This window comes from Sciurus vulgaris, assembly GCF_902686455.1.
Source record: "Sciurus vulgaris genome assembly, chromosome: 1".
Lineage (NCBI taxonomy): Eukaryota > Metazoa > Chordata > Mammalia > Rodentia > Sciuridae > Sciurus > Sciurus vulgaris.
The window spans coordinates 25,522,821-25,537,628 of record NC_136461.1 but is presented as its reverse complement, the minus strand read 5'-3'; the positions used below and the strand labels follow the sequence as shown (position 1 = coordinate 25,537,628).

Here is a 14,808-nt window from a genome sequence, read left to right as displayed (position 1 = left end):
CAGAGGAGAAAATAGGGCTATTGTGGAAGCAGAAAGGGACTTCTGGGATTCAGGGCTTGTGGGTTGGCCTTGGATTGCCCCCTCCTGGGTAGGAAGGTGCTCTAAGCTGAAATTTGAAGGATGCAGGGAGGGAACAGCCACTGTTCCTCCCCATAACCGAGCCCTTGCCATCCCTGGAGGCCTGCCACCATTTTGCTGCTCCCCGCTGCTTCTCCAGGGCTGCCCTGACCTCCCTGGGGGCTTCCTTTTTAACATGCACCTCACAGTGTCCTGCAGAGGAGAAGGAACTCTGCAGTGGCTATGGAGAGGGAGCCCTGCAGTGTGGCAGAGCCTGCCCTGGCTGCCCCATCTGCTGGCTTACCTGCTGCTCCTCCCTGTACAGTGTGGGGAAAGGGAATGGTCCTCAGGGTCTGGGGTTCCAGGATGTCATGGAGTAGGAAATCTGAGCTCATTTAGGTGAGAACAGGGGGCTGCAGGGACCTCTTAGACAGCTTGGCGCTCCCCTGGCACACCAGCAGGCGAGGCTGGCTTCTTCGGCTAGGGTCTTCTTCAGACTCCCGGGCCCTTTGTTCAAGCCCTGCTTCTCTCACTGGACACCAGCCCTCCCTCAAACCTTTTCTGAATCCTCTCTTCCACTCTGAGCCTTGTTCCTTTATGGACCCTTGTCTCCTTTCTGTATTCCCATTTTCCAGTGGCACTCTGACCCCTTGCTGAGCCCTGCTCTTCCCTGAGGGCTCCTTCATGGGATCTCATCCCATCCTGGTCCCCAGTTCTCATGCTGATCCCTGACTTATCCCTCCCTGGAACCCTACACCCTCCTGAACCTTGTCCCCTCTCGGAGCCTTCATCTTTGCCCCGTTTAATCTCTTCTTTACGAAGAGTGTTTTAAATCCTTGTTGCTTACCCTAGTTTTCTCCCTTTGCCTCACTTATATGACATTCTTTGTAATGTAGGTGACCATCACAGACTCTCAGAGGAAACGCCAGGACCACCTTGCTTAGGCTGATGCCTTCACAAGGGCTCAAGCCCATCTTCCCTGGACCTCCTCATCCCTCAGCTGTCCTGTTTAAAAAGAACATCTTTACTGCCTCTTTCTTTCATCTTAAAAACATGTTTAAAGTCACTTCCACCCTAAAAACATCTTTCCTCAATTTCATTGCCCTCCACTTCTCGCTTCCCTTTCTACCCAGGTTTGTAGAGTACAGACTTCTCTCTTCACTTCCCTTTCCTTCTGCACCTCACACCCCTGACTGCTGAAGTGTCCTGGTTTCTGAGAGCTGCCTCCAGAGGGTACCTTTCATACCTATGATAATAGTTAACATTTATTGAGCACTCTCTGTGTCCAGGAAACTCGGTATTGGCTTCTTTAACTTTCCCAACAACTCTTTGATGTGGGCATAATTCCATTACCAGTTTGCAGATGAGAAAACCAGGCTGAGGCTTGGCGATTAATTGGTTTGCTCAAGTTCACCTAGCTAGCAAGCAGTGGGGCCAGAATTTGTGTATGGATCTTTCAGCTCCTAAGCCTGAGTTACTAACCTCTGAACGCACTGTGGCATTTGACATAATCGACTTCTTTTATTCTGGAGATGTCTCCTGTTGCTATGACATGGCATTCTCCTGACTTCCCTCCTACCCTCCTGCCCACTCCTTCTCAGGTGACTTCACAGGCTCTTCCTTTCTTCACAGCCCCCTTGTAAATGTCAGTGGATCTCTCTTAGCTCTCTTCCTATCTCCCCTGGGCTGTCTGCTTCACTCCTATGGATCCAGCTGCCCCCCTGTGATCCCCGCATGTCTGCCTCTAGCCCCAGTCCCCCTGCTGAACCCCAGAACCAAGCATCTAACCACATGCTTAACAGTTCTGTGCCACACTGAAGGTGCTCAACCCCAAACCTATCACCTCTCCCCAAACCTGTTTCTCTGGGGTTCTGTGGCTCAGTGAGCAACAGCACCACCCCCCAGGTCCTCAGCCATCAGCCTGGCAGTCATTCTCGCTCCCTGCCTCCTCTCCCCCCACGGCTAATCAGGCTCACTGATGCTCCTTAACACCTCTCATCTCCATCTCCTCTTCCCCCTCATTGTCATTGTCTTAATTTAGGCCTCATCATCTCTTGCCTGGATAACAGCCTCAGCCTCCTAATTGGTCTCCCACCCGCACTTGAGCCCCTGCCCTGCTCCTGGTCCTCCACCATGCAGCCTCCTTCTGGGCTGTTGAGGGCTCCCTCTGAACACAAATCTGATGTGTCTTCTGCATAACATCCTCTTTAGCTGCTCACGGGGTAGAGCAGAGTTGGAGAATGCAGCATGTGAGCTGGTTAAGAGGATGGAGGAGGAGCGGGTAGAAGGTGCCTGAGGTCAGTGGATGCTTCACTGCTGGGAGCGGGATTGACGAAGGTCACTTGGGCTTCTGATCTTCAGCCTGTTGGCGCCTGGCATGTCACACCCCAGACTCTCTAAGTGGCCTTTAGTTAAGTGGCAGGAGGTCCCTGGAGGTTGAAGTGGCATCTCCCGCAAGGGAAGGGCCAGCCTGAGACCTCCCCTCTTGCTCCTCCTCTGAATGCTCCTGAGTGTGGTCTGCTCCAGCCAGGGAGACCCTCCCATTGGCAGTGGGGGTAGAGGATCCTGGCCTCTAGATTGACAAGGGACATGTCTGAGAGACAGAGGCCCTTGTCCCTACAGGTGCCGCAAGATGACTGGGGGGGTTACCCCACGGGTGGCAAGGATGGGGAGATCCCCTGTCGCAGGATGCGGAGCGGCAGCTACATCAAAGCCATGGGGGATGAGGAGAGCGGCGACTCCGACGGCAGCCCCAAGACGTCTCCCAAAGCAGTTGCCCGGCGCTTCGCAACCCGACGTTCCTCCAGCGTGGACCAGGCCCGGATCAAGTAAGGACGGGAGGGCTGGCAGTAGGTGTCAGGAAGCTGATGCTGGGTTCCTGCAGGTGTGTGTAGAGTGGGTTCCAGTTGGGTAGCCCTACAAAGGATTCAACTGGGGTATCTTGCTCTGCCCCATATAAAGGGGAAGGCTTTGGTTATAGTTTCTGTCGGAGTGCCTTTTGCAGGGAGTCTCTTTATGCAGAGTCTCCTGGGGGCTTTCTGGAGATTTCTGAGGAGCAGAACCTGGTCAGAAGTCCCACTGCTGTCATTTCCCCTAGCAGACGCCCATTCTGACTTTGACATTCTGACCTTTTCCAGCTGCTGTGTCCCACCCCGGATCCACCCCCGGAGCTCCATCCCTGGCTACAGCCGTTCCCTCACCACTGGACAGGTAGGGAGAGGCCCAGTGTACCTGGAGGGAAGGGAGGCAAGGGGTGTTCAGTTGCATATTCATCCTAGGCCTTAAAATCAGAGGCCTGGCCATGGGGAGAGCTCAGGCCTGATTTTGGTAAAACTGGTAAACCTGCCTTGAGGCTCCTGGAACTGCTCAGATTGAGGGTCTCAGTTGCATCCATGGAACCTGTCAAGCATCCTCAAAGTTAGGAGTTTGTAAGGAAGGACAACACTGCTTCTCTGAGGTTCCCCGGCTCTTTCCAGGCCTGACTGCTTCCAGCCCACCCCCGTGCAAAAAGTGGGATTGATTTGTATAGATGGGGCCTGGGCCAAGCTGCAGCCTCCCAGGTGATCTGGGCCTGTGTTCTGCCCCTACCACTTCCATCCCTTGGGACCCCTAGCAAGATACCTTAATTCTCAAAAGCCGCCTTTTCTCATCTTTAAAATGACAACAGTAGTGATAGTTATCTCTCAGGGGATTTGTGAGAGTTCAGTGAAAAACTGTATTCAAACACAAGGTACCGATCTCAAAATTGGTATTTTGTACATGTGAGTTTCACCCCTAAGTGGAGGCTTTCTCTTTAATTAAACAGAGATAGCTGCAGTTCAGTCATTAAATGCTGGAGATGGACTTGAATTCCAGCTCAGCTACTTACCAGCTGAGTGACCTGGGGCAAGTAACTTGACTTTGTTTGAGCCCCACTTTCCCTATTTAAAAATAGGCATCATAATAGTGTTCTTGGCACATGGCCAGCGCTCAATAAAGGTTAGCTATTTTTACTGTTTGCTGGGGGAAAAAAGCAATGCAAAAAGTGATGCAGAAGACCGTCCACATGGGCTCCTATTGTTCCCCACAGCAGTCTCTCGGTATTCCTTTGTTACATTTCCTGAATCAGGGAATCTTATTGGCCCAGCTATCTTTTCACATCAGACCAGCCTGTGTTGCTAAACCCACTAGTTAATGCTCAGTCCTGGTGTTACTTGACCCATCAGCAACATCCTACACAGTTGCTAACTCTCCTTTCTGAAATAGTTTTCTCCTTGACTTCGGGGACACCAGACCCTCTAGATTCTCCCCCTCGCTGCTTATTCCTATCTGTGTCCTGGATGCCTCTGTGACTCCCCAGGATCTCAACACTGGGCTCCTGGACTGCTTCTACACCCACTCCTTGGGTGATCTCATCTAGGCTCACGGCTCTGAATGTTACTGAGAGCCTGACTACGCCTTTGAATGCACAAGCCCAGCCCCAGTCTTCCCAGGAACACCAGGCAGGTAATCAAGCCGGGTACTGAAATCTCACTTGGCTGTCCAGTAGAGATCTCAAATTTGAGATGCCCAAAGGTAAACTGCTGACACCCACTTTCCCTCCTCCGCAGACTGGTGCTCCACCTGCCATCTTCCCTTTTCAGATAGCATCAACTTTGTTCTTTCAGGAACTCCAGTCTGAAAGTTCAAAGCCAATGTTTTCCTTACTTTTTTTTTTTTTTTTGGTGCTGGAATGGAACCCAGGCCCCCATACCTGCTAAGCATGTACTCTATAGCTGTGCAGCACCCTCAGCCCATGAAGTCAGTCTGTTTTCTCTTTCTTTCTCACATCCCCTACCTAATCCCTCAGCAAAGTTTTTGGGTCCCATTGTCAAAATGCAAAAATGTATCCAGGATCCAGCCACCCTTTACCACCTCCACTGCAAGTGACCATGTCCTTTTGTCTGGGCTCCTGTAATGCCTTCTAGTTGGGCCTCATGTAACCTGCCCTGGCTTCACTTCCTTCCCTGTCAATGTAGCCAGGGTGGTCATTTAAACACATTACTACATTCACTCACTAATCTGCTCAAAGCCCTCACTTTGCTCAGAGTAACCACCAAAGGACTTTACTGTGACTTTATAAGGCCCTGCATGATTTGTCCAGTGCTGCTTCCAGGTTCCTCTCTGAACACTGCTCCCTCTTCCATGCCAGCGCACTAGGCTCCTGGCTGCTCCTCCAACATCACTTTGCGCTGCAGCCTTAGGGCCTTTGCATATGCAGCTCCCTCTGCCTGGGTGTCTCCTTCCCAGACACTGGCCTGGATCACTTCCTCACTTCTTTCAGCTCTTTTCCCAAATGTTCTAAAATTTTAATTTAGCCACCCCCCACAACATTTCCTATTCCCTTTCCTCCTCCTTCTGCTCCTCTTCTTTTCTCCTCCTCCCACTTTACATTATCTAACATCACATATACTTGACATATTTCTCCTGGAGGAATGGCTTAGAATCTCTGCTTTACGGAAGAGGAAAGAGGTTTAAAGCACCAGAGATGCCACCCTATTACCTCTAATAATGCTTTTTCTCTTAAGTCTATTTTTTTTCTGTTCAGTATTTGCCCAGAACATCTTTTTTCATCTTTGATTTAAAAGACTTTTTTTTTTTTTTGTCTCCTAATGTTTCAGGTATGTCTTTTGTAAATAGTCTGTGGCTAGATTTGATTTTGTATCCATTGGTAATTGTTTGAGAGTTTAGTACATTTATATTTATTGTGATTGCTGATACACTTGGATTTATTTCTATCATTTTCTATTATGCCTTCCATTTATCCTGCCATTTGGGTGATGCCTTTCTACTCCTTTGCTTTCTTCTTCTGGATTGACTGTTTTCTTTCTTCTTCTTCTGCCAAATCCCACACTGGCTTGGCAGTTATATATTCTATTTTATTCTTCATAGTCACCTTTATAATTTTAATGTGCATAGTTGACTTAGCAGTCTGAAGCAGATTTTTTCTACCTTCCCTCTGAACAATGAAAAGACCTTAGGACACTTAATTTTTTTTTTTTTTTTTTTTTGGCGGTGCTGGGGATTGAACCCAGGACCTTGTGCTTGCAAGGCAAGTACTCTACCAACTGAGCTATCTCCCCAGCCCAGGACACTTAATTTTGATGACCTCTTCCCTTCTTTTTTTAAGCAGCACGTTAGGGGTCCTTGCTCAGTGGTAGAGTTCTTTCCTAGTATCCATGAGGCCGTGGGTTCAATTGCCAGTGCCACACAAAAATATTATTATCTCACAGTTCTGGATGCTAAAAATGCAATAGTAAGGTGTGACTGGGGGAGTTTCTTCTAATTAGGAACTTGTATTTTCATGTTGTTGTTTGAAATGCACTGAATTTAATCAGGTACAGTTCATCTAATTTTTTCTTCTCGATTGTACTTTTGATATAAAATTTAAGAAATCTTTGCCTAATGCAATATCACAAAAATAAATATTTCTTATACTTTAATTTAGGTATGTGATCCATTTTGAGTTTTTTTTGGGGGGGGGCCTGTGTTTGTGATTTGAGTTAGGGGTCTGTCCAACTTCATCCTTTTGCATTTTGATATCCAATTTTTCCCAGCATCTTGTGTTGAAAAGATTTTTCTTTTCCCTTGGCTCCTTTGTCAAAATCAATGAATGTACTTATAAGTGCATGTGTTTAATTAATGAACCTTCAAATTTATTCCATTGCTATAACCACATGCTCGATTACTATAACTTTGTAGTAAGAATTGATTTTGTGAAGTTTAAATAATAGGATTTTATAATTCTTCATAAGGATTGTTTTGTGTCTCCTTTGAGGAAACTTGTTAAGAGACTTCAAGTATAGTTGGGAATTTGAAGGGGCTGCATTGAATCCGCAGATCAATATGGGATATTGTGTTCTTAACAATATTATTATTATTCTTGGACATGGGATTCTTTTTTCATTTATTCAGTTATTTCTTTGACTTCAGCATTTAAAAAATTTAAATTTATTGCAAATTGACAAATTGTATGTAATTATGGGGTACAAAGTGATGTCATGATAGATGAATACAATAAACTATTAGCCTGTACATCCCCTTAAATACTTAAATGACTTTTTTAAAAAAAAAAAAAAAAAAAGTTTTCTTTTTTTTTTTTTTTTTTAGTTTTTAGTTGTAGATGGACACAATACCTTTATTTTATTTATTTATTTTTATGTGGTGCTGAGAATTGAACCCAGTGCCTCACACATGCTGGGCAAGCACTCTACCACTGAACTACAACCACAGCCCTGAAATAACTTTTTGACGATTACTTTCCTTCTTTTTATGTACTTGTTGTCCATTATTTCAGTTCCACCTTTTTACCTCTCAAATCAGTCTTTCTTATGGTTGCTACCTTTTAGGCTATCAGGACTTGATTGTGTATGCTTACAACTTTACCTTTTTCCCCCTTCCATTGCTTCTTCTATCCATTCCTTCCTCCTAAAGTATATTCTTAAGTTTTTCAGTGAATATCTGTTCGCTGTACAATAAGCTGTAACAAAAATATATGTTATCCTCACTTTTTTCTTTTCTTTTCTTTTTTTTTTTTTTTGATGCTGGGGTTCAAAACCAGGGCCTCACATATGCTAGGTAAGCACTCTACAACTAAGCTCTATCCCCAGTTTCTTCTCCTCACTATTCAATATAGTTTAGCTTACTAGGGGAATTTTAAGTCAATAATTATTTTCTCTCGGTGTTTGGAAAGTATTTGTCATCTATCTTCTATTATTGCTGTTAAGAAGTCTGCTATTAGCATAATTGCTTTTGTGGGTAATTTTCATTTCTGCCGGGTTGCTGTTGAGATCTCGTTTTGATTTTGGTATTCTGTGGTTTCACTGTGATATGTTTGAACAGGTGCTCCCTAAGTCTGAGGATTCATGTCTTCCATCCATTTTGGAAAATTCTCTCTGGTTACTGTTTGTTTGGTACATTTTTTTCCATTCTGTTACTTTCCACCCATTTTTATTTTGAATCTAAGGTATATCCCTTACAGAGCTCACATAGTTGGGTCTTTTTTTTGTTTGTTTGTTTTGGTATTGGGGTTTGAACTCAAGGGTGCTTTACTAATGAGGTACATACCCAGTCCTTCTGAGACAGACTCTTGCTAAGTTGCTTAGGTTGACCTTGGACTTGCTGTCTTTCTGACTCACCAGTCAGAGTTTACATGCATGCGCCACCATGCCTAGCTAATCTCTGCCTTGAGTGGGAGTTTTTTGTCCACTAACATATAATGCAGTTATTGATAGTTGGGTTGTCTCATATTTTGTTTACCTGCACTTTCTTTATTGTCTTATTTTGTTTAAAAAATTTTTTTAGTGTGCCATTTCAATTCCTTTGTTATTTTTTCACTATAGTATTTGAGTTATTTTATTAGTGGTTGTACTAGAATTACAATGTTTATCTGAGCTTATCAAATATAATTAATGATGGTAAAATATAGAAGCATTGCTCCAATACATCTCCTCCTCTCCCTTCTTTGTGATATTATTGTTATATAAATCACTTATGTATATGTTATGAACTTAACAGTTATTATAAATCAACAATGATATTATAATAAATGCTTTATGTAACCTTATGTTTTTCAAAGAAGAGAGTGAGGAAAATATTTTATAGAGCCTTTTATGTTTACGCACATATTTACCATTTCTCTGCTCTTTATTCCTTTTGTGTATCTTAGTTACCACCAGGTGTTATTTCCTTTAAGCCTGAGGACTTCCATTACTATTTCTTGTACGATAGGTCTGCTGGCAATAAATTCTTCAGTCTATATCTAGAAATATCTTTATTTTCAATTTGGATTTGAAGGGTAGTTTTGCTGGATATAGAATTCCTGATTGACAGTCTTTTCTGCCATTCCACTATCTTTTGGTGTTCATTGTTTCTGATGAAAAGCTACTCATTTCATTACATGATGAATTATTTTTCTCTTGCAGCTATTAAGTTTTTCTCTGTCTTCGGCTATCAACATTTTGACTGTGTTTCAATATGAATCTCTTAGTATTTAACTTACTTTAGGTTCATTAAGCTTCTGTAATCTATAGGCTAATGTTTAAAAAAATCAAATTTAGAAAGTTTTAGGCTATTATTTCTTCAAATATTGTTTCTCTCCCTGACTTTTCCGTCTTCCTGCCACCTCTTCTTCATCCTCTTTTTCTTCCTCTTCTAGTTTTTTCTTCTTTTTCTGGGGCTGCTGTTACATATATGTTGGTATGCTTGATGTTGGCCCCTAGATTTCTGAGACTCTGTTCATTCTGTTAAATCTTTCTCTCTCCATTCTTCAGATGGGGCAATTTATGTTGATCTATTTTCAGGTTTACCAATAATTTCTTATTTTTCTACTGAATTTTTCATTTCAGTTATTATACTGTTTAGCTCCAGAATTTCCATTTATTTCTTTTAAAAAATTCTTTCTCTTTGTTGTGATTTTTATTCATGAAACCATTGCATTTGTGCGTGCCTTTAAATCGTTAAGCATAAAAAATCTTTAAGAATGGTTTTCTTTCATTCTTTGAATTAATTATTTAATTAATTTATGGTACTGGGGATTGAACCAGGGTCTCTCACATGCTAGGCAAGCACTCTACCACTGAGCTATATCCCAAACCCTTGAATATATTTATAATAACTACTTTGTAGTTTTGGGGTGAGAAATCCAACATTTGGGGACAGTTTGCATTTTCTTCATTATTTGCATGTCTCATAATTTGTAGTTGAATACAGAACGTTTTAAGTAAATAGCAACTCTGAATTCTTACTTTTTCCTCCTGAAAATTGTTATTACTTTGTTTATTTGTTAATGAATCCCTGGACAAAATTGGTGAAATCCATCTGGCCCACAACATTTAGCTACTGATGTCTCTGTTCAGTTTTCTTTTTGTTTGTTTCTTTCTTTTCTTTTTGTTTTTTTAAGCCGTTCCCTCTGGAGGTTGTCCCTGTGTCTGCATACCTTCGTGGTTAGCTAAAGATTGGCCAGAAGTTGTGCTCAAAAATCTTGAGCTGGGAAGACTTCTTTCTCTCCCTAAGTTCTATGCGTGGCCTGAGGAGTGATAACTTCAGGTTTTTTTCAGGTGTACCCTGGCTTTTACTCTTCCCCAGGCTGTCTTGTATTTTTCTCTGAACATATATATTGGTTCCACTGGTCAGGGATGTGTGGGTGTCTCAGTGCCTCTCTGGTCTCTGCTGTGCATTCACCCAACCTCCAGTTAGCCCAAAATATGTGAAGAAGTTATCAGACTCACTGTTGTTAATTACCTGGCCAATTTGTGAGTCCATTGCTTGCCCCATGCAGTGCTGAACCCTCAGCCTGGCAGTGTTTCTGGCCTTCCCTGTTCTTGAAGCTGTAATTGACAATGCTCCAGATGAAGTGGAGCCCCTGGCAGTGGCTGGAAGCAGCTGGTTTCACACCCTGGGTTAACTGTTGTAACTCTGAGAGCTGGAGGCTTGGGAGATGGGAGCGACCTGAGGCAAGGCTACCACAGAGTCATGCTGTTCTTACCCAAAGTTCAGTAGCATTCACGATGAAGGTTTCTTTTTGTGTGCCTTTGATTGATTGTCGTGGAATAAAGTGATTATTTTTGACAGTTTTGTCCGGCTTTATAATCATCTTGGGTGATAGGATTTAGCCTTCCTTATTCTTGTATGTGTGAAATCAGAAGTCACAAAAATTCCCAACAAGTGTCATTATCTCTTTAAATATTGCCTCTCTCACAGTCTACATAGTCTATCCATCTGGCACTCCTATTATGTTGTAAGTGGGACCTTCTACTGTCTCTTCCATGTATCTATTTTAACCTCATATTTTCCATCTTTTTGACTCCCATTGCTGCCCCCTTGGTGTGTTCCTCCAGTGTATCTTCCAATTCAGTGAATTTTTCTTCAGTTGTGTCTTATCTGCTATCAACTCATCAGTTGAATTTTAGGTTTTTTTTATTTTTTATTTATTTTTATGTGGTGCTGGAGTTTGAACCCAGTTCCTCACACATGCTAGGCAAGCGCTCTTCCACTGAGCCACAACCCCAGCCCTGTATTTTAGTTTTGCTAACTTATTTTTATTTTTAGAAATCTCATTTGGTTCCTTTAAAAAAATCTTTGGTTTCCCTTATCCCCAAAGCTTTTGTTCTATCCTTCTATTTTCAATTTTAGCTTTGAAGTTAGGACTTCTAAAGATAATTTAAAGCTTGGCATAATAACACATGCCTGTATTCCTTGCTCCTTGGGAGACTGAGGCAGGAGGATCACCTGAGCCCAGAAGTTCAAAGCCAACCTGAGCAACACAGCAAGATCCTGTTTTTTTTTTTTTTTAATATCAAACATACTTTAAAAACAATTTTGTTATAGATAAGGCAATATTAGCTGCTAGAATAGATAAAAACCTGGATTCTCAATGACTTACTAAAAGTTTATATCACATTTTGTATTAGTTATCTATTCTTCCATAATTATTTATACCAAAATGCAGCATCTTAAAACATAAGAGCTTATATCTCCTAGTTTCAGTGGGTCAGGAATCTGAGAGCAGCTTAACTAGGTGAACCTGGGTCAGGCATCCCACAAGGTTGCAGTTAAGGTGATGGGCAGGGCTGCGGTCATCTCAGGGCTTGCCTGGGGGAAGGCTTGCTTCCATGCTTACTCATGGGCTTGGTTGCAGGCTTAGATCCTCACCAGCCATCAATTTCTTGTTAGATGGACTCACTTTAGGGTCCTTGTGCAACATGGCAGCCTTCTTCCCTCACAGCAAATCCTGTGTGTGTGTGTGTGTGTGTGTGTGTGTGTGTGTGAGAGAGAGAGAGAGAGAGAGAGAGAGAGAGGTCTAAGAGGAAAACCACAGCCTGTAACCTAGTCTCAGAAGTGACATCCCATTGTATCTGCCATGTTCTATTCCTGAGAAGTGGGCCAATAAGTCCAGTCCACACTCCAGAGGAAGTAGAGCATGCCAGGAGGTGGAGACCATTAAGGGTGATGTCAGAGGTGTCTGCTACGTAGACACCATCAGCTCATCTTCAGTTGAGCTTTGTCTGTGAGCTGCTGAGCAGCCTGGGTAGGCATGGGTCCCTCCGGGATACATTTTGCAATCGCTTCTGTTAGAATATTCCTGGTCTGGGGCCACTTTATGTTAATTTTTAATCTGGGCCATGCAAGCCCATGAAGATACACAACCCTGTGTCTGTGGGAGAACTGGCTTATGGGTACAATTTTTAGGGAATTTGTCTCCTTTCATCCCCCTGGTGCTTGAACTACAGACTGACTTTTTTGTATCAGCCTGTGCTAAGGATTGATTTAAAAAAAAATTTTTTTTTTTTTTTTTTTTTTTTTTTTTTGTCTACATTTTCATCGAAGATTTCCCCTTTCCTAGCTTTTAAAGGTTCTCATTTCTGCTTCTCATTTGGGCTTCATGTGAGCCCAACGCCTCACTCCTCCGCCAGAGTGGGTGTTAAAACCTAAGTCTTTTGGTTACTGAGACCAGAACCCCCTGCCCCCACTGCCCGCCTCCACTGGGCTGTTTGCAGCATTGGCTCACATAGTTCATATTCTGATTTTCCAGTCTCCTCTTTGCTTTTGTCCCCTGGGGACTTAGCTTGCTTTCTTGTGAGCTCAGCTATGCATATAAAATGACATTTGTTATGTTTTATCCAGTGTGTTGGAGTGGCTTGAAATGGGAGGCTTCAAAGGTTATCTAAACGAAATAACTTACGTAAAGTGTACAGGATGTTGCCTGGCCCCCAGCTGGACCCACTGACTCTAGCATGGATGATTTTCAATTAGATTCAAACGAAGTATTTTCCTTTAATTATCCCATGTGCTTGGAAATGGCTACTGATTCTGAGTCTGGTTTGTAGAAAGGCTAAGGTTCTCATTTCCTCAGAGGAGTCTTTGACTCTGACTCTCCTGCAAGTGGGGGTTGGAGGAAGGAGGGTGGAGGTTGGTGCAGGAATAGTGGGAGTATTCACCACGCAGTGGTACCATTTTATAAGCGTAACATAACATAGGGCAGATCAACTCAGTTGTAGTGATCCTCTGTGAGTCTATATAGAGTCTGTGTTTTCCTTGGGTCCTTGTCCCTTGTAGGATCCCCAGAATCTCCTCTTGGCCAGTCGAGTTGGAAGGTGTATGACCCTAAGGAGCTTCTCACTCTCTCACTGTCTGCCTTGGATAGAGTTTGTTGTGAACGTAGCCTATGCATGTTATTTTAAGACAAACATGTCTATTTGGGATAGAGAGCTCTCTCATTCTGAGTGGTCTTGTCACTGTGATATAAGAACCTCTTGCTACTAATAGTCATAGCTAATGTTTATTGAGCATCTACAATGTGTTAGATATGCCTAATGTTTTACAAATAGATGAAGACTGAAGTTAAGTGCAGAGCGCGATTCCTTGAATCCCTGATGACCAGGCTACTTGATACCACAATGCTCTTATCTAGGGTTAGATTAGCTCCCCTGGGATCCAGGAGGGACTCTCTGGTTGGATTGGTCTAGTTGGCGAGTGCTTTGAGCCTAATCTAGAAATGGCAGGAGTTAGTTCACCTCCTGAGTTCCAGGAAATACCCTGGCAACTGCTATCCATGGTGTCCCCAGTGTCCAGAGACAGGATGACTGAGTAGTAGATTATAGGAAGTCATGGTGACAGCCACAGATGCCAGGCTGCTTGGACATGTAAAAATTTAGCTTCTACTGGATCTTGGATTGCTTTTTCTGCAACCTGTGATTTCTGTTCCATTGTAATGAAGTTCCTTTAGGAAGGAATTCAGGCAGTCCTTTTCCATTACTGGGCCTATATTAGAACCATTGAGTCTCTATCTTCAGCAGATTTTTTTTTCTGAGCTTCCAAGCAGCCAAAGCAGAGAGAAACATATAGTTAGAGGGCCTGAGTTAACATGGGTTTAACAGGCTCCCCAGGAGATCCTGATGCTCAATCAGCCTTACAGGGGAGCCGGGAAATGTAGCGTTTAATTTTAGTTTTACCACTTACCAGCCGGCTATCTGCGGACGATTCATCTGCCCTTTCTGAGTCTTAGTTTTTCCATTGGTCGAAGGGGATGGAAATCCCAGCTCTATTTGAACTAGGGCCTAGTGAAATCATGTTATATGTAGGAGGTCTAGTTATGGAAATATTGAGCTGCATTTTACACTTGGGTCAAGACAATCCTTTGAGTCTTTGTTGACTGCACATCAATATGATGCTGTGAATCTTTCCTGGGAGATGTCACGAGATGCAGCCTGGGATACTTGCTGTTACATTCACCAGGGGGTATTACTGAGAACCTCGTACAAGACTCCATCCAGTGGCCCCTACATAATCATCCACATGGCAATTTCTCTTGGGCTTAGTGACAGGAATAGTTGTGGTTCTCATGAACACCTAACCTGTGCTTCCTGGGCGTGACTTTCTCTGTGCCATTTGCTGCACTAGGTGCCTCACACTTTCAAAGACATATAGTCCTATAAAGATGGTATCATTATCACTCCCATTTGAGGCTCCAAAACTTTTGCTTTCCCAGGCCACACTTCTAGGAAGTGACAGAGACAGCACTTGAATCTAGGTGAGCCTCACCCCATGGCCTATGCAGGCAACCCTCAGGCTACATTCCTGCATGCTTTGGCTGAGTAGAAGCTTAGGGTCAAGTAGGTGCCCATTTTGAGCAATGTTTAGGACTCTGTCAGCTGTGTTTTGGCACAAAGCTTACCTCTGGTCCTACCTTTTCCTGCCTTTATTTCTTTATTTTTTTATTTATGCTGAAACCTC

At 43.3% G+C, this 14,808-nt stretch overlaps 1 protein-coding gene across 3 annotated transcripts in view; it reads left to right on the top strand.

The window, feature by feature from the left end:
• DLGAP3 (DLG associated protein 3) overlaps positions 1-14,808 on the top strand; it is a 104,378-nt gene that overhangs the window by 68,013 nt on the left and 21,557 nt on the right. For all 3 annotated transcript variants that reach the window (XM_079144779.1, XM_079144778.1, XM_079144780.1), the window contains exons 4-5: positions 2,680-2,885; positions 3,195-3,267. In XM_079144779.1, the coding sequence (XP_079000905.1) occupies positions 2,680-2,885; positions 3,195-3,267 (279 nt within the window). The remainder of the gene's footprint in view (positions 1-2,679; positions 2,886-3,194; positions 3,268-14,808) is intronic.